General features: G+C 39.5%; 1 protein-coding gene across 4 annotated transcripts in view; it reads left to right on the plus strand.

Moving 5' to 3' along the window:
• The window catches only part of LOC110447659 (serine/arginine repetitive matrix protein 1-like), a 35636-nt gene that overhangs the window by 9692 nt on the left and 5040 nt on the right, over positions 1-20904 (plus strand). Inside the window, exons 2-4 of one of the 4 annotated variants that reach the window (XM_021493504.1) lie at positions 14520-14637; positions 16447-17043; positions 18553-18582. In XM_021493504.1, the coding sequence (XP_021349179.1) occupies positions 14520-14637; positions 16447-17043; positions 18553-18582 (745 nt within the window). The remainder of the gene's footprint in view (positions 1-14519; positions 14638-16446; positions 17044-18552; positions 18583-20904) is intronic. The other 3 variants (XM_021493506.1, XM_021493507.1, XM_021493505.1) reach the window with 3 other exon arrangements.

Here is a 20904-nt window from a genome sequence, read left to right on the forward strand (position 1 = left end):
GTCCACACGATAGCTATTCCATACACAGTTTACCACTGTGGTTACATGTCCACACGATAGCTATTCCATACACAGTTTACCACTGTGGTTACATGTCCACACGATAGCTATTCCATACACAGTTTACCACTGTGGTTACACGTCCACACGATAGCTATTCCATACACAGTTTACCACTGTGATTACATGTCCACACCCCCGTTTAGACATTTATAACGATACAGTTCAAGCTTTCACACCCTAAGTGTAAAGACGTGTATATATATGATGGGAATCTGATTGGGATACCGTGTACGGTGTCGGTGTAGACTCGTGGTACGGCCTCTAGCTTAACTAACACAGGCCATGAAATCACAACTCCGTAACATATATATAGCCTTGTGGCTGTTTATATAGCAGTCTGGGTCAAAACTCACTATCGTAGTTCACCGTACTATAACTCTGTGATTTACTAGATGTCATAAACAAACACAATAATTAAAGCGTTATGTGTAAATACAATTGTAATAACAAAACGATTAAGATATAACTTAATTAGCATGAATATCTTATTAAATCATTATAAAGATAACCAAGTATAAATAAATCATTGTATGATAAATTGATTGTTACTCATATGACATACTAGTAATGGTTCCTCATGTGTTGCAATTATTATACCTCTGCTTTATTTACTCTATATACAATTTAAGCGGATAATTGGAATATATCCCCACTTTTGCCTGACTGTTTTTTAGTCATGTGTGTAAGTCTGGGAACTAAAACACACCTACACTTGGGTGTTTCCGCCGAGCCAATCATGCGAGAGGTGGGCGGAGCTTGTTACCGAACTCGGAAGCGACGCGCGATGTGGGCGGAGCTTGCTACCAAACTCGGAAGCCTTTGGCTCCATTACCATCAAAAGGGTAGTTAATTGGACGTGAAGCTATACAGCTTATGGTTTACAAATATTTTCTCCAGTGTGTATCGGTATAATAAAACGGTTAAAGTTTGGGGTTGAGGGGTTATAGCTAGTTTCTGGTGTCCCTTGACCATGCCTATTTCCCTCGGACCTCTGCGCATGACAGGCAGGTGAATGGACGTCTCAGGTATGTGCTCTGAATTTTTTTTTGATATTTTGAGCATTCTACGGACATTTAATTTATGGAAACCGGACAATTAACAGACTGAGTGGGTCTGAATGTGTTCGACAAGATAACTATGTGATGTGATGGGCAGAAAACGCAAAGGAAGCAAAAGTAGGACTACAGGTATCTCCCCACCCGACAAAGTATACGTTCGGCAAATGGCTGCCCCGACCCCCACCCCGATACTGTCGTCAGTAATTTCGGATGTCCATGGCTCGCTGTATGGTCGTTATGACCAACACAACATTGTAGCGGATGGGAGTGGTTATTGTGATGGCTATAGTGGTCAGTATTCACCGATGTCGGCACCCGGTGTCGTACTGAGACCGTCGCCTAGCACGTGCGGAGTGTCGCCTGGCCTGTATAGTACACCCGTACACCGAGGTAGCCCTCCATTACACAGACATTACCCCAACAGCTCTCCTATACTGCCGCCACCCCCACCGCCGCCTCCTCCTCCTCCTTCTCTCTCACATACTCCACAAGTAATGCATATAATGAACGATCTTAATGGGAGACTTGCACAGCTGGACCAAATCCTGCCAAAACTAGACCTACTTGATCAAATAAATGAAAAAGTGAACAATTTTGAAAAATGTATCAGAAACCTCCAACAAGAAATAATAGAGGTGCGACAAATAGCGGAACAGAACAAAGGTGTAAATGATAAACAGGAGGAGCACCACTACAATTTAGAGGAACGTGTTTGCTCTATGGAGAAAAAAAATGAAAATTTAAGGAAAGACAACAACGACATGAAAGAAAATTTCCTGAAACTAAAGACGCATTCTATGAAATATAACTTGCTGTTCTCAGGAATTCCGGATAATGAGGGTCATACTGAAAACACTGAAACTGTTCTTAGATCATTTATTCAGGATCAATTACAAGTAGATAATCCCGACGGCATATCATTCGACAACGTACACCGCCTGAGACAGCGACGTGACGGCAAGCCTCGTAGCATAATTGCCAAATTTGCCAACTTCAATGACTTGGAACGAGTCCTCAAAGAAGCTCCTATCAAGCTTCGAGATAAACCGGAGTTCAGTGTTCAGCGGCAATACCCTCCTGAAATTGCCCAAAGACGAGCCGTTCTGTACCCAATAATGAGGGAACAGAAGCGCCGTGGCAATAGGGCTACCCTCAGTTACGACACGTTATACGTCAATGGGGAACCCTATAGAGCCCCACCCCCAAGGAATCCGCACAACGGAGCCCTACCCCCGGGACGGAACAATGAGCACCACTAGGATCACGTCACAAGAGGTCAGGAGGTACAGGACTTAAAATTCACGTTTGTTAACATTTGTGGTGTCAGGTCTAAAATCCTGTTACCAGAATTCTCTGATATTGTGAAGTCTCACGACGTCGTTATATTAGCTGAAACTAAAACTGACGATCTGGACATTCTTAAAATGCCAAACGGCTATGATTATGTAGCTAAAAACAGACCTAACACAAAAAAAAAATCTGGCGGAATAATTACAATATTTAAAGAAAAGTATAAATCATTACTTCTATTTCCAAAAACTCCATCCGAGTTCGTCCAGTGGGTAGAGGTACGTGCAAGTAATAACATATCCACTCTATTAGTGGGCTGTGTGTATGTACCCCCCGAAACGTCCAGGTATGCTTCTAATGAAGCATTTTTAGAGATTCAGGGCGAAATGATTAATTTAATTAAAAATGACAAAAAAGTTATACTTATCGGAGATTTTAATGCCAGAACTAATACTTGTGACGATTATATCGTTCCAGATGAACATTTAATTGAAACATTGAATATACATGAAAATGACGATTTGCATGAGTATTTATATGATTACGAAGAGTTAACCCGTTTTGGGGTACCGCTTCAAAGAACGAGTCAAGACCTAGCAAGACCAAATACATTTGGTCGTAATCTGCTTGATTTTTGTAAAAATAATAATTTATACATTGCAAACGGTAGAGTCGGCAATGATAGACTCATTGGTAAGAATACTTGTAAATATGTGAGCGTAGTTGATTATTTGATTGTATCGTCCAATGTTTTTCCTCTCTTATGTCACTTTGAAGTTTTAGACTTTGATCCTTTGATTTCAGACGTGCACTGTAGACTAAAATTTACCATTCAATATTCTGAATCCGTATACAAAAACGAGGAACCGGTTCATCTTACTGAGAGAATCGGTAAATGGGTAAACGAAAAACAAACTGATTTCGTAACTACAGTACATATGGACGAGAGGGGCAAATTACACGAAATTAATTCAAAAATCAAAAATATACACGAGTCTCCAATTGAGATTATATCGCGAGACGATGTAAACGATTTAGTAAATAACATTGCTGAATTGTTTTTGAACTCAGCAAGAGAGGTTTTTGGAACAAAAAAAGTGCACAATGGGAAAAAAGTATTCACCAAAGAGGATAAACCCTGGTTTACCCGTGAATGTGTTAAGAAAAGAAAAGAATTTCATGAATCTAAGAGAGATTACAAAAACTTTAAAAGCCAAAGAAATCGGAAAAGAATGAACAAAAAAGGTAGAGAATACAGAAAACTCATTAATAGTAGCTATAAAAAGTTCCAAGAAAATATTGAACATGAAATGAGGAAAGCTTCCAAATTTAAACCAAAAGCCTTCTGGGATATTTTGAATAGAATTGATAAGCCTAAAGGTCGTCGTAAAGTTGATCTGACAATAGACGAACTACATGACTATTTTAAAAAATTGAATCTTAATAATGAAACAGAGGAGGAATTTGAAATTCCACCTGTAAATGAATGTTTGTATGATAATATTTTGAATGATAGAATTACTGCTGATGAGATTGTTCATGCTATAAAACATTTGAATAATAACAAAGCTTGTGGTATTGATAATATAGTCAATGAATACATAAAGAGTACGGTTGACACAATGTTACCTGTATATATTGATATGTTTAATATAATATTGGACACTGGTATAATACCGGAAAGTTGGAGTACAGGAATAATCAATCCAATCTATAAGAACAAAGGTGATCGCAAAAAGTTGGATAATTACAGGGCTATTACGTTGGTCTCGTGCTTGGGAAAAGTTTTTACGTCGATTTTAAATGCAAGATTATACAAACTATCTGATGAAATTGAACTCATAAGTAACGCACAAGCAGGTTTCAGAAAAGGTCACTCAACACTAGACAACATTTTTATTTTACACGTTTTGACAACGTTATATTTATCCTCCGGTAGAAAACTATATTGTGCATTCGTTGACTTTAGAAAAGCCTTCGATTCGGTGTGGCGAATAGGCTTGTGGCAAAAACTACTCAAATGTAACATAACTGGTAAAATATTTAAAGTTTTAATTAACATGTATTCTGATACGAAATCTTGTGTGAGAAATGGGAATGAAATGTCAGAAATGTTCACTTCAAATGTCGGACTAAAACAAGGTGAAAATTGCTCGCCTTTTTTATTTGCAATATTTTTAAATGATTTAGAAGACTATTTATTGGAAAAAAATGTCGATTGTTTACTAAAGATTGATGAACTTTGTCATGATCATATTGGTATGTACGTAAAGCTTTTTGTTATTTTATATGCTGACGATACAGTGTTAATGTCAGAGACAGCAGATGGTCTACAATCAATGCTAAATAAATTTCAGGATTATTGTGAGAATTGGAAACTAACGGTAAACACACAGAAGACAAAAATTGTCATCTTTTCTAAACGAAAGAATACTAACAGATATCGATTTCTATTACAGGATAATGAGCTAGACATTCAAGATTCTTTTCCATACTTAGGTGTTCTATTTTACTATAATGGGAGGTTTGTAGTGGCAAAAAAGCAATTAGCGGAACAGGCCCAAAAAGCACTATATGCCGTATATAAGAAAATAAGAAATGTTTCGTTACCCATTGATTTACAATTCAAATTGTTTGACTCGCTAGTTGCTCCAATTTTGCTATACTCATCAGAAATATGGGGCCATGAGGATGTTAGTATACTTGAAAAAATACACCTCCAATTCTGTAAACGAATTCTTGGTCTACGCAGAAATACTTGTAATTTTATGGTATATGGAGAAACGGGCAGATACCCTATTGAGGTTGATGTCAAATTAAGAATGATTAAATTTTGGTATACACTTACCTCGAGTGAAAATAAGTTGTCTAGTCGAATGTACAAATTGATGTACTCATTACATGAAAATGGACAAATCGAGTTTAAATGGTTGAACTATGTTAAACATATCCTGGATAGCGTAGGTCTAAGCTATGTTTGGATCCATCAAAAAACCTGTCTGCCCGATATTACTTATTTAAAAGCTGCAATTATACATAAATTACACGATCAGTTTATTCAATCCTGGTTTAATAAAATTGACACCTCATCCAGAGGACGATTATACTCTACATTTAAATATCGCTTTGGTTTAGAAGACTATTTGATCAGATTAAACGCAAAAGATAGGAAAATTATCTGCAAATTTAGAACTTCAAATATTAAGCTTCCAGTAGAAACAGGAAGATGGGTGGGAATTCAAAGACAGGACAGAATATGCCCACTTTGTAATACTGGTATTGGGGACGAGTATCATTACTTATATACTTGTAATAACGACACTTTAGTCAAAATAAGGGAAAAACATATTCCGGCCTATTTTTATACAAGTCCAAACCAACATAAAATGAAAGGAATGTTCACAATCTTTAATATGAAATTGTTAAAAAGTGTAAGCTTATTTGTTCAAAAATTAACAAAAGTACTTTAGTGTCTCTATTCTTTAAGTTTTTCTTTTGTTTGCTAGTGACATTTTTATAAGTTGAACACTGAATTATTTGTATGTAACTACACGTATATATATTTTTTATGTACTATGCTATGGTATAGAATGTTTGCCTGTCATGCACTCAAACTATGTTATATATACATGACCTCTTGTTACACATATTATGTGTGTCTGAGTGAAATAAAAATCTTGAAATCTTGAAATCTTGGAAATAGACATTGTATCGGGACACCAGAAACTTGCTATATACCTCAACCCTATACTTTAACTGTATAGTGTCTAACGAACATTACTAGAGCATGCTATTTCTGTAATGGACTACATACTATATCTTGGTGTGTCTAACGACCAGTGCTATATAGCATGCTAGTTTTCTAATGGACTACACACTATATCTTGGTGTGTCTAACGACCAGTACTAGAGCATGCTAGTTTTCTAATGGACTACATACTATATCTTGGTGTGTCTAACGACCATTACTAGAGCATGCTAGTTTTGTAATGGACTACATACTATATCTGGGTGTGTCTAACGACCAGTACTATAAAGCATGCTAGTTTTCTAATGGACGACATACTATATCTGGGTGTGTCTTACGACCATTACTAGAACATGCAAGTTTTCTAATGGACTACACACTATATCTGGGTGTGTCTACCGACCAGTACTAGAGCATGCTAGTTTTTTAATGGACTACATACTATATCTGGGTGTCTAACGACCAGTACAAGAGCATGCTAGTTTTCTAATGGACTACACACTATATCTTGGTGTGTCTAACGACCAATACTAGAGCATGCTAGTTTTCTAATGGACTACATACTATACCAGCTCTCATTAAAAAGCCATTAGGCCCTGCCATAGTTTACCTCGTGTCTTTATTGGTGTCAGTGTGTGCCAGGATGATTTGTGTGAATGGTGTCATGTTACAATTCCGTAAATATATCTATTATCAACATATCTTCTGACAGTTAGCGTGCCTAACATATACTTTGGTAATCATGTGGGCAAACGTGTGTCGACACACCGAAGACACCGACACGTCAGCACCCGAGGACGACATTATCAGCTATACGTAATGACGACATTATCAGCTTTACGTAATGAAGACATTATCAGCTATACGTAATGACAACATTATCAGCTATACGTAATGACGACATTATCAGCTTAACGTAATGACGACATTATCAGCTTTACGTAATAACGACATTATAAGCTATACGTACCGACGACATTACCAGCTATCCGTAATGACGACATTATGAGCTATACGTAATGACGATATTATCAGCTATACGAAATGACGACATTATCAGGCATACGTAATGATGACATTATCAGCTATACATAATGACGATATTATCTGCTATACGCAATGACGACATTATCAGGCATACGTAATGATGACATTACAGCTATACGTAATAACGACATTATAAGCTATACTTACTGACGACATTACCAGCTATACGTAATGACGACATTATCAGGTATACGTAATGATGACATTATAAGCTATACGTAATGACGACATTACCAGCTATACGTAATAACGACATTATCAGCTATACGTAATAATGACATTATAAGCTATACGTACTGACGACATTACCAGCTATACGTAATGACGACATTATCAGCTATACGTAATGACGACATTATCAGCTATACGTAATGACGACATTATCAGCTTTACGTAATGACGACATTATCAGCTATACGTAATGACGATATTATCAGCTATACGTAATGACGACATTATCAGCTTTATGTAATGACGACATTATCAGCTAAACGTAATGACGACATTATCAGCTATACGCAATGACGACATTATCAGCTATACGTAATGACGACATTATCAGCTTTACGTAATGACGATAGTATCAGCTATACGTAATGACGACATTATCAGCTATACGTAATGATGACATTATCAGCTTTACGTAATGACGATATTATCAGCTATACGTAATGATGACATTATCAGCTATACGTAATGACGACATTATCAGCTATACGTAATGATGACATTATCAGCTATACGTAATGACGACATTATCGGCTATACGTAATGACGATTGTGTTTGTGAACAGAGGGTATATCAAAACAAACTAACGAAAAGAACATCATAGAAGTGCTCCGAAAGAACCACCTGAGACACCAGGTACGGTGTCCCCTGTCTAGTCTGGTATGTAGGTCGCCTTGGACCTAAAACACAGAGAGCAATTATGTAGCCTAGCTCGAAATCAGACCAGGATAACGACTGTCACATTTCTTTAACACAACCTCTGTTATTTCTGTAGATCATTATTCTGTGGGTTGTTATGTCTCTGTACCCAACTACAACATCGACCCAAACCACCACAATAGTACACTAATACACAACGTAGGACTATCGCATACCACTGGTAATTCACAGTCGTACTTTAAAAGTCGTTTTAGACTTGACTGGGTTTTGTAAATAAACATAAAATATTCATATTTATGACCTAAGCTCTAATTTGTATTTTATAGTTTTCCTAGTGTAATAAACTCTTCAATGAGCTGTACTTTATGTCGGTTTTCGTGAAGTTTAATTAAAACCGTGTTTTGTAAATGAACATAAAATATTCATATTTATGACCTAAACTCTCATTTGTCTTTTGCAGTTTTCCTAGTGTAATAATCTCTTCAATGAGCTGTACTTTGTGTCGGGTTTTCGTGAAGTTAAATTAAAACCGACAAATACAACCAATTTAATTTAGTTAAATTAATGGACAGTATGATTTGGGACCGTAAACCAGACATTTATAGAAAAGGGTACACATAACACCACTTTATTGTAGACGCTTATAACGATCGATCATATACTGTATTTTATTGCCTATCAAAAAAAAATGCGACTAGGAGCCAAACCAATGTTCTGGAAGTGCCAGTTTATTTCCCCGCGTTTATATATCAGTATGATGTAATGTTATACCGTTGGTGACCTGCCGTGCTGACTGCTATATTTAAATGTGTATTAGCCCTTCTACAAGGAAGTTAAGCAATTATGTGCGTCCACTCGACCATAACAATTCGGTACTTAGTTGAAAAACTTGTATAACCAGTGTTTGGTGGTTAAGTAAATACCTCGCCCATATTTGTAATAGGCGTGTACGTCTATAATGGTAATGCCATAGAATTTACCTATAGTAATTGTTGAAGATTTTCAGGTATAGGAACCAGGAAGTAACACACACATCATATCAAAATGTGTAACGTGTGCACAATGGAAACTGTTGAACCCTGTCGTGGAACGATGTAAAACATATAATGATTTACTGTGGAAGGAAACTGATATATATTTTAACGACGACATGCTCTATTAGAATGCAGTACTTGTATTGTAAAAGTACTAGTCTAACACAACGATATGCATGGAGGTATTACATCCCAATGGCAGTTCTGTGAAATACCAGACTTTGGTACATATGAAGTTAACTTGCACCTGCTGATTTGCTTGTTTCAGGAAAGTTGCCTAGTACCTATGGTATTCCATGTCCATTCTGTAATAGAGGAATGATTTAGAGCTTCTGTAAACATTTATAATAAAATCACATCTTTTTTGTATGGTCGTGTTATGTTGCTTACGTTGACTAATACATCTGAGACGGGAAATCAGTGCCTGTATGCACACAGTATAAATACTATTCCAAGCAAGCAGTATACATACTATTCCAAGCACGCAGTATAAATACTATTCCAAGCACGCAATATAAATACTATTCCAAGCACGCAGTGTAGATACTATTTCAAGCACGCAGTGTAGATACTATTTCAAGCACGCAGTATAGATACTATTCCAAGCACGCAGTGTAAATACTATTCCAAGCACGCAGTATAAATACTATTCCAAGCAGGCAGTATAGATACTATTCCAAGCACGCAGTATAAATACTATTCCAAGCACGCAGTGTAAATTCTATTCCAAGCAGGCAGTATAGCTACTATTCCAAGGACGCAGTATAAATACTATTCCAAGCACGCAGTATAAATACTATTCCAAGAAACGTTTCCTTTATAAAGCTGGAGTAATGTAATCTGATGATATTTTGATTGATTTCTCGTCAGAGCACGGTTTGTCCTGTTATCAAACATTTCAAACGAACCATTTTCTAAAGATATCAGTATCGTAGACACTATTTTCTTATAATACTGCAATACTATGTGTTTATATCAGTAACGATTGTACGGATAGTAAATGGTTTGGGCATTTACAGGATTAAACAACCTATAAACAGCTGTTATATCATTTAAGGGAAACTATGGCTATACTTGCCGCCTGATGATAGCGCGGATCTGATGCCAACTTTTTAGAGTGTTACCTTGCAGAAACACCATGCCGAAGGCACCAACACAGCATACGGCCCGGTCACATTACACCGACAACGGGTAAACCAGTTGTTGCCATTTCCCAAAGTGCTGAACGTTAAGCAGGGAATAACGACTACCATTTAATGACTTTTGTCTGACCCGGAACAGGGACACCCAGGTCCTATTGTTGCAATGTGTACAGCAGATTTGTGACCCAAAGACGAGAATAAGTACCTTACTTAGTTACCTATTACATGTAGTGGGTAAGAGCAGGTATATTATTTTCCCAATCCCCGACCTGTAGGAGTGGCCAGAACTGGTTATAGCCTACTATATACCTGAAGGGGTGGCCAGAACTGGTTATAGACAACTATATACCTGAAGGGGTGACCAGAACTGGTTATAGACAACTATATACCTGTAAGGGTGGCCAGAACTGGTTATAGCCTACTATATACCTGTAAGGGTGGCCAGAACTGGTTATAGCCTACTTTATACTTGTAGGGGTGGCCAGAACTGGTTATAGCCTACTATATACCTGAAGGGGTGGCCAGAACTGGATATAGCCTACTATATACCTGTAGGGGTGGCCAAAACTGGTTATAGACTACTATATACTTGTAGGGGTGGACAGAACTGGTTATAGACTACTATATACCTGTAGGGGTGGCCAGAACAGGTTATAGACAACTATATACCTGTAGGGGTGGCCAGAACTTGTTATAGCCTACTATATACCTGTAAGGGTGGCCAGAACTGGATATAGCCTACTATATACCTGTAGGGGTGGCCAAAACTGGTTATAGCCTACTATATACTTGTAGGGGTGGCCAGAACTGGTTATAGCCTACTTTATACCTGTAGGGGTGGCCAGAACTGGTTATAGACAACTATATGCCTGTAGGGGTGGCCAGAACTGGTTATAGCCTACTTTATACCTGTAGGGGTGGCCAGAACTGGTTATAGACAACTATATCCCTGTAGGGGTGGCCAGAACTGGTTATAGCCTACTATATACCAGTAGGGGTGGCCAGAACTGGTTATAGACTACTATAGACCTGTAGGGGTGACCATAACTGGTTATAGCCTACTATATACCTGTAAGGGTGGCCAGAACTGGTTATAGCCTACTATATACCTGTAGGGGTGGCCAGAACTGGTTATAGCCTACTATATACCTGTAGGGGTGGCCAGAACTGGTTATAGCCTACTATATACCTGTAGGGGTGGCCAGAACTGGTTATAGCCTACTATATACCTGTAGGGGTGGCCAGAACTGGTTATAGCCTACTATATACCTGTAGGGGTGGCCAGAACTGGTTATAGCCTACTATATACCTGTAGGGGTGGCCAGAACTGGTTATAGCCTACTATATACCTGTAGGGGTGGCCAGAACTGGTTATAGCCTACTATATACCTGTAGGGGTGGCCAGAACTGGTTATAGCCTACTATATACCTGTAGGGGTGGCCAGAACTGGTTATAGCCTACTATATACCTGTAGGGGTGGCCAGAACTGGTTATAGCCTACTATATACCTGTAGGGGTGGCCAGAACTGGTTATAGCCTACTATATACCTGTAGGGGTGGCCAGAACTGGTTATAGCCTACTATATACCTGTAGGGGTGGCCAGAACTGGTTATAGCCTACTATATACCTGTAGGGGTGGCCAGAACTGGTTATAGCCTACTATATACCTGTAGGGGTGGCCAGAACTGGTTATAGCCTACTATATACCTGTAGGGGTGGCCAGAACTGGTTATAGCCTACTATATACCTGTAGGGGTGGCCAGAACTGGTTATAGCCTACTATATACCTGTAGGGGTGGCCAGAACTGGTTATAGCCTACTATATACCTGTAGGGGTGGCCAGAACTGGTTATAGCCTACTATATACCTGTAGGGGTGGCCAGAACTGGTTATAGCCTACTATATACCTGTAGGGGTGGCCAGAACTGGTTATAGCCTACTATATACCTGTAGGGGTGGCCAGAACTGGTTATAGCCTACTATATACCTGTAGGGGTGGCCAGAACTGGTTATAGCCTACTATATACCTGTAGGGGTGGCCAGAACTGGTTATAGCCTACTATATACCTGTAGGGGTGGCCAGAACTGGTTATAGCCTACTATATACCTGTAGGGGTGGCCAGAACTGGTTATAGCCTACTATATACCTGTAGGGGTGGCCAGAACTGGTTATAGCCTACTATATACCTGTAGGGGTGGCCAGAACTGGTTATAGCCTACTATATACCTGTAGGGGTGGCCAGAACTGGTTATAGCCTACTATATACCTGTAGGGGTGGCCAGAACTGGTTATAGCCTACTATATACCTGTAGGGGTGGCCAGAACTGGTTATAGCCTACTATATACCTGTAGGGGTGGCCAGAACTGGTTATAGCCTACTATATACCTGTAGGGGTGGCCAGAACTGGTTATAGCCTACTATATACCTGTAGGGGTGGCCAGAACTGGTTATAGCCTACTATATACCTGTAGGGGTGGCCAGAACTGGTTATAGCCTACTATATACTTTGTATTGATAAAAGCTTACGTTTCTTGAATCTACATAAACGAAACTCAAACAAACAAGGACAGAACAGGGTTTAAATGACTAGGTTATCCAGAATAAATATTTAGGATATTAACTATACGTTTACTTGAACACTTGAAAACATTTAAACATAAATATTTACGATTATACCTTCAATACAGTACTGTTATTTATCTAAACCTACGTGCTTACTTAATCTTCTCTCGGGCTCAGGTGACACAAAGCGTCCGGGACATTTTCCATTGTTGTCGGTTTGGAATCAGGCCAAACGTCCTCATCTCCTTTTGTATTGATCTCTTCTATTGTATTGATCGTGCTTTATTGTGCATCTACTGCAGCCCTGAGAGCAGTGTCTGGTTATGCCCCAGTCGCCCCATCCTTACTCCTGATGACGGGCCCTTCAATGAAGTTCTTGGTATTTGTGTTCGTCCAGCATTTATCCTGAGAACATGTCGGAGGCGTTCTTTTTTTAAAGGTTCCCTATTATCGTATGATGGATTTTGTTTTACAGTATTCTGGGCCATACAGCATAACATGGTTATTCTTTTTATGACATTTCTGGGAAACATCTTGTTTGTCAGGGGTGATATTGCTATTCCTCTGTAGCTTATGTCTTTTCCCAAATCCCCTTTCTTCAGTGGCATTGCATTAGGTTAGGTGATTCTCATTTACTCAACAAATTGTAAGCAACTAATATTCCCTACCTGAGAATATGACTTAAGCACCAATTCTAATAACTTTTGAGAACCGCATTGATAAGTTTTGGGGGAAGGATGATAAGATATTAACAACAACAACATTGGAGTGACGTCACACAAGGACACTGTTATTTATCTTAATTCAATATCTTAATTCAATAAATATGGACTAGGTTCTGTCTACAGATATGCCTGCGTTTAAACTAAGTTAAACTACGTATTACAATCAGCCATGTCCCCACTCTGCTGGTGTTTTCCTATTTCCTAATATGTTGAGGTAAAATCCCTTACCTGTAAGTGATTCCGTTAGTGTGATTTGTCTTGTTTTTACTTGCAATTACTTCAGTGTTAGTATCGCCATAAGCAGGTTGTTATCACTCCCTATATCCACATTTGATTTCACTCTCACATTCTGAGGACAGTCCGCAATTAGATGTTAATAAAGATGTGATCAGTCCGCGATCAGTTCGGTGATGGGCCGGAAGGTGGTACTGCCGCCTGTAACTAGCTATTGACCTATGAGGTAATGGAGCTTCGATTTTATTTGTTCAAGTAGCCGTCAAATTCTTAATATTAAATACAGATTCAAATTCCTTAATCATTTATGGGATATTGCGACAATATAATGATATATGGATTGTGGAAAGCAAGGTTAGTTATAAATCGCAAAGTTCAGGAAGTCTGTAAAAGTAAAACTATAAATGGTATGCATGTGGCTATTGTGTGCTACAGTCGAGCCATTACACTGAGCATGTGATATAAGTACGGTGTGACGATTCAAACTAACCCCATAGTGACATGTTGCTGAAATCTTTGTTCAGCCTAACGGGTTCTGTAAGTTTAAATTAACTGTCGTTTTACACATGGATTAACCAAGTAAACTATAGTTAACAGATTCTCATTTCCATCCAGTTTTACGTGTATTTTCCGGTGCGCACTTTCGTTTACCTTTTTTATGTTTGATTACATGATATAAACATATTCAATACCGGGATTTTTAGCAAAGTTTTTCATTAACAGTTACAGGTGTTCAAGGTGAGATGGGAGCGGAACTGACGTCACTGATTGTTGCTGGGGTGCTGGCCGGTGTTCTTTGTGTCATACTTTTGTTTGTCATCCCCGTCGTGTGCTATATCAGGTTAGTATGACGTCATCTTCGTCGTTTGCTTTATCCGGTAAATATGACGTAGTTTTTATTGAAACACAAAATGTAAAATTTCAAAGGAATGATTTACAATATGTAAACGTTTATCCCTGTTTATTTTGTTACAGTACAGCTACTTGCCGTTATGCTAGTCACAAAATCTGAAAAAAACCCACAAAAACCAAATCCAGGTCCATGTAATTTTATTTAGCTTTTGTGGTTTTATCAACCGGCAAAATTGTTTGTACTGTACGATATTGTTTTTCCCCCTCACGTCATACTTGAGTTACATTCCCATTGAAGAGTCTCAAAATACTGCCCAAAATATTGTTTTGAAAGCGAATACTTCAATGTACTTTCGTTTTGCTATATTCTCGGATTCTGTAGCATATATCCATGCCGACTCTGAATTCCGATGTGTTTGGCGCTGTGGTACACTGATTACTTCCTACTATTATGTTTTTGGCGCTGTGGTACACTGATTACGTCCTACTACTATGTGTTTGACGCTGTGGTACTCTGATTACTTCCTACTAATATGTGTTTGGCGCTGTGGTACACTGATTCCTTCCTACTATTATGTGTTTGGCGCTGTGGTTCACTGATTACTTCCTACTACTATGTGTTTGGCGCCGTGGTACACTGATTACTTCCTACTATTATGTGTTTGGCGATGTGGTACACTGATTACTTCCTACTACTATGTGTTTGGCGCTGTGGTACGCTGATTACCGCCTACTACTATGTGTTTGGCGCTGTGGGACACTGATTACTTCTTACTATTATGTGTTTGGCGCTGTGGGACACTGATTACTTCTTACTATTATGTGTTTGGCGCTGTGGTATACTGATTACTTCCTACTATTATGTGATTCGCGCTGTGGTACACTGATTACTTCCTACTATTATGTGTTTGGCGATGTGGTACACTGATTACTTCCTACTACTATGCGTTTGGCGCTGTGGTACACTGATTACGTCCTACTACTATGTGTTTGACGCTGTGGTACTCTGATTACTTCCTACTAATATGTGTTTGGCGCTGTGGTACATTGACTACTTCCTACTATTATGTGTTTGGCGCTGTGTTACACTGATTACTTCCTCCTATTATGTGTTTGGCGCTGTGGTATACTGATTACTTCCTACTATTATGTGATTCGCGCTGTGGTACACTGATTACTTCCTACTACTATGAGTTTGGCGCTGTGGTACACTGATTACGTCCTACTACTATGTGTTTGACGCTGTGGTACTCTGATTACTTCCTACTATTATGTATTTTGCGCTGTGGAACCCTGATTACTTCCTACTATTATGTGTTTGGTGCTGTGGTACACTGATTACTTCCTACTATTATGTGTTTGGCGCTGTGGTACACTGATTACTTCCTACTATTATGAGGAGTATAAGATATGGTCAGTATTTATCATTAATTCACAAACGCGTATGGTGAAAAAGGGAAAACCACTGCATACGTTAAGTTACTCATGGTTATTTGGCCGACTCCCGTGTCACTAACCCGTGACCGTTACCAGGTCCTTGCTATGACGTTTAAAGTGGCCAATGAGTGTCTCTATCACTTGTGGACACCGTCTTAAATGACCTTTGCGGTTGCGATAAAGTAAAATCAACTTCCGAAACTCCAGGTGTTAATTACGCTCTCGTACGTGCTCTATGCGCGTAACCTCCGTAATGTCGAGGATAAGTGAATCCAAAAACATTCAAAATCAAATCGTCCATAAAATCGTTAAACGTTTTGTTGTGTTGTTTCAATTATATCTCTCTTTGAATTCAATTCAGACGGAGAAGACCACAACAACCTCCGTCAAAAAGAAAAACTAGACACGCACCTAAGCCTATGAGCAATGGCGATGCCAAGCATAAGAAACCGAGACAACAACAGAATGGTATTCCCATGTCTATGATGAACGGAGGTACTCGTAGTCCCAGGCATAACATGAATGGAGACCCGCCAGGCACAGTCAGAATGATGCCGTTCCATCAACCACGTGGAGGACCCGTGCCAATGGTCGGCACTTTTCGAGGTCCTCCCCCTCAACCAATCATCATCGGGACGACGTCTTACTCTAAAGGAACGTATCCTCGAGGGATGAACCCGATGGGAAACTATCCCAGGGGAATGCCTGCAAGAGGGACACATTCCAGAGCGAATCCATACATGGCTCACATGGGTCCTATGCCGCATGCGCAATATCCTCCCATGGCCCACCCTTACTTCTTTGGTCAGCAGTATCCGGTCCAGGTTGTGTACGTTACAGACTCCGATGAGAGCGACTCTGACTCCAGTGTCTCGGGCAGGTCTACAGTACGAGAGAGGAAATCGAGGTACCATCGTCAGTTCGTGTCCCCTAGAGTCCGGTCCACATTAATTATCAAGTATGTAGTACATGGTCCTACTCCTTCTGTTGGTCTACAGCGTAGTAACCGGGCTCACACTTATAAACCTATACAATGGAGCCTAATTAGTCCGGTTAAAAGTAAGTGATAATAACTGTTATGATAGTTTCATCAGGACTTATTACTTTTAAATGATATGCATGTGCACTAGCAGGCCCAGATAATCCGGATTATCTATATACTAGCAGGTCTTGATAATCCGGATTAACTGTATGTAGTAGAAGGTCCTGGTAATCCGGATTAAGGAGGTTCCATTGTACATGTACATATTATTGTAATGTAAAGGATGATGTATTTACATCTGCTTTGGCAAATTTCAATAAATGCTAACAGGATTTTATATATTTCGATATACGTATATTCTTTCGCATGCATTTTTTTTTCTTTTCCGTCAAGTTTTATAAAGTGTTTTTTGTTGTTGTTTTTAACACAATTTTAACTTCTCGGTCAACTTCCGCTTTGTAAAACTGTTGTATATATATAACAAAACAGAAGCTGTATGTGACTATGTAACCCTATCCATGTACATAGCCTGATAATATATAACCAATCCTTTCACATAGTACACGGCATTTCCAGTATGCAATTAGTTTTAGCCATAACACTCATACGAAGAATTCTCCCACGTTAGCGATGTAACGATGTTTTTCATTGGTCAATATTGAACAAAAAGCCTATCACACGCCCAAATAATGCATGCGCACGCAATGCTGTTTAAATGTTTATGAGTAATGGAAAAGATACCTTTCGTAACGTGTGGTATGGTAGAATAGATAAGCAGCAAATGTGTGTGTGTTATGTTGGAATACATGACTCCGGATTCGTGAAATATAGGAAATGTCGTCATTCGTTCATTACGTTTTCCTACATTTCTCATCCTACTCGTTTATTCCAGCATAATACAAGCACATGTGTTGATTATTTCTTTAATAAAATAACGATCTTATCTAATGTAGCATTGGTGACATATAAAAGGATTATAAATGCTAGGTTTGTTTTGAACATACACAGGAATTGACAACTTATTTTGCAAGCTTTCGAAAATGTCAGTTTCCTTTGTCAAGTAAAGAGTCTAAATGACCGGTGTCTCGAGTTTAAACCACTACAAACAACCCAATAGGCCACAGGGGACCTAATCAGTAAAGTCATCTGTCAAAAGTCATAGACACGTTTAATAAAAAAAAAAAGCACTCTTATACTGCAGGCAGTCGGTGGACGGGGAACATTATTACCCATTCCGCCTCGCAGTGAATAACTTTTCAATTTATTTTTGTGTTCAAAAACAGACTTGGCCTATATTAATCATACAAAGCTAATCAACCTCATTCAGAATGTAAAAGGGTTGATTTTTATCTTTTGTTGATAACAATTTATTTTAGTATATTCCTTTTGATATTAGATTAGATTTTCTACACGTATATTCTTAACGAATTACCAGCTATTTAATCCCAACACTAATGAAAGAGGTAACATTTTGACTCTTTACAGCGATAGTACGTCGTCAAGAGTAAGCTCTGGGTATGTATGATAGTCACAAGAATGTTGCATGTCCATCTCTGCTTTAAACAAGGAACACATGGAATCAGGTCTTCTCCTCGTTGAATAGTGCTGACTTGCAGATTGTTAGCTTATGCCATACCGTGGCGTCCGTCGTTCGTCCGTCCGTCCGTCCGTCCGTCAACAATTTCTTTAAACGACTTCTTCTTCTTAACCACCGGTTGGAATTAAACTAAATTTGACTGGAAGCATCCCTAGGTGGTGGGGATTCAAAATTGTACAAATGGTGGGGCTGACCCCCCAGGGGGCTGAGGGGCAGGGCCAAAAGGGGTCAATTTGCCCATATTGCTTTAAGCGACTTCTTCTCTGGAACTAAGAAGTGGATATCAACCATATTTGACTGGAAGCATCCCTAGGTGGTGGTGATTAAAAATTGTACAAATGGTGGGGCTGACTCCCCAGGGGGCTTAGGGGCGGGGCCAAAAGGGGGCAATTTGGCTATATTGCTACAAACGACTTCTGTAGAACTGTGCACTGGATATCAATCATATTTGATCAAAAGCATTCCTGGGAGGCAGGGATTTAAAATTGTACAAATGGTGTGGCTGACCCCCCAGGGGGCTGAGGGGCAGGGCCAAAAAGGGTATTTGGCTATACTGCTTTAAGTGACTTCTTCTCTGGAACTAAGTGATGGATATCAACCTTATTTGACTGGAAGCATCTCTAGGTGGTGGAGATTCAAAATTGTACAAACGGTTGGGCTGACCCCCCAGGGGGCTGAGGGGCGGGGCCAAAAGGGGGCAATTTGGTTATATTGCTATAAATGACTTCTTCTGCAGAACTATGCCATGGATATTGATCATATTTGGTCGGAAGTATTCATGGGAGGCAGGGATTCAAAATTGTACAAATGGTGGGGCTGACCCCCCGGGCTAAGGGGTGGGGCCAATAAAATGTATTACTTGGAAATGGTTGAGATCCCCACCATATAACCATATATACAATTGCTGAGTATAAAGAGAAGAATGCACATTTGCTTCCAGGATGTCCCTAGGGTCTGGCCCCACCCTTGGAGACATAGTCCCTGGGCCATAACTTTAAAACGGTTGAGATCCCCACCCCAAAACTATATATACAAATGCTGGGCATAAAGAGACGAATGCAATCATGATATCAGAATAGACCCTGGGGTCTGACCGAACCCCTAGGGACCTAGTTTCTTAGTCACAGCTTGGAAACAGTTGAGAGCCCCACCCTATAACCGTATATATACAATTGCTGAGTATAAAGAGATGATTGCACATATGCTTCCAGGTTGGCCTTGGGGACTGCCCCACCCTTGGAGACTTAACCCCTGGGTCATAACTTTGAAATGGTTAATATCCCCACCCCAAAACTATATATACAATTGTTGGGCATAAAGAGACGAATGCAGTCATGACATTAGAATTGATCCCAGGGTCTGCCCCACCCTTGCAGACTTGGCCCCTGGGTCATAACTTTGAAACGGTTGAGATCCCCACCCCAAAACTATATATACAAATGCTTGGCAAAAAGAGACAAATGCAGTCACGATATTAGAATCGATCCTGGGGTCTGGCCACAACTCTAGGGACCTAGTTTCTGAGTCAAAGCTTGGAAACAGTTGAGATCCCCACCCCATAACCATACATAAAATTGCTTGGCATGAAAAATCTAATATAGCTATGCTACAAGGATTGGCCTTGGGGTCTGGCATATTCCCTTGATCTCATTTGGAGAATAGTTTGCCATGATTGCTTAGGTATCCAGGTGAGCGATACAGGCCCTCTGGGCCTCTTGTTTTAAAATGTATTCAATGTTCAACTGTTAATGGCAAGGGAACGTTTAACTGCGAGTTAATGGCAAGGGAACGTGTAACTGCGATTTAATGGCAAGGGAACGTGTAACTACGATTTAATGGCAAGGGAACGTGTAACTACGATTTAATGGCAAGGGAACGTTTAACTGCGAAAGAATGTAGCTAGTAACCATGCTATACAGTAAAGTAAAACCTCGATGTAAAGCATTTGTATTGGTAATTTGTAATCATTTGCTATTCCACTTACTGCCTATTTTCCGTTTTTAGGTCACCTGAGACAAAGTCTCAAGTGACCTATTGCGATCGCCTTTTTCCGTCGTCGTCCGTCGTCCGTCGTCCGTCGTGCGTCCGTAAACAATTTACATTTTTGACTTCTTCTCCAAAACCCCTGAACCAATTTTAATGAAATTTTGCAGGGACCTTCCATGGACAAAGGTCAACAAAAACAGTTGCCGGTTTAGTCCTAAGCCCCCAGGGGCCTGAGGGGCGGGGCCAAAAAGGGT

The sequence above is a fragment of the Mizuhopecten yessoensis genome, unplaced genomic scaffold (assembly GCF_002113885.1).
Source record: "Mizuhopecten yessoensis strain PY_sf001 unplaced genomic scaffold, ASM211388v2 scaffold3571, whole genome shotgun sequence".
Classification (NCBI taxonomy): Eukaryota; Metazoa; Mollusca; class Bivalvia; order Pectinida; family Pectinidae; genus Mizuhopecten; species Mizuhopecten yessoensis.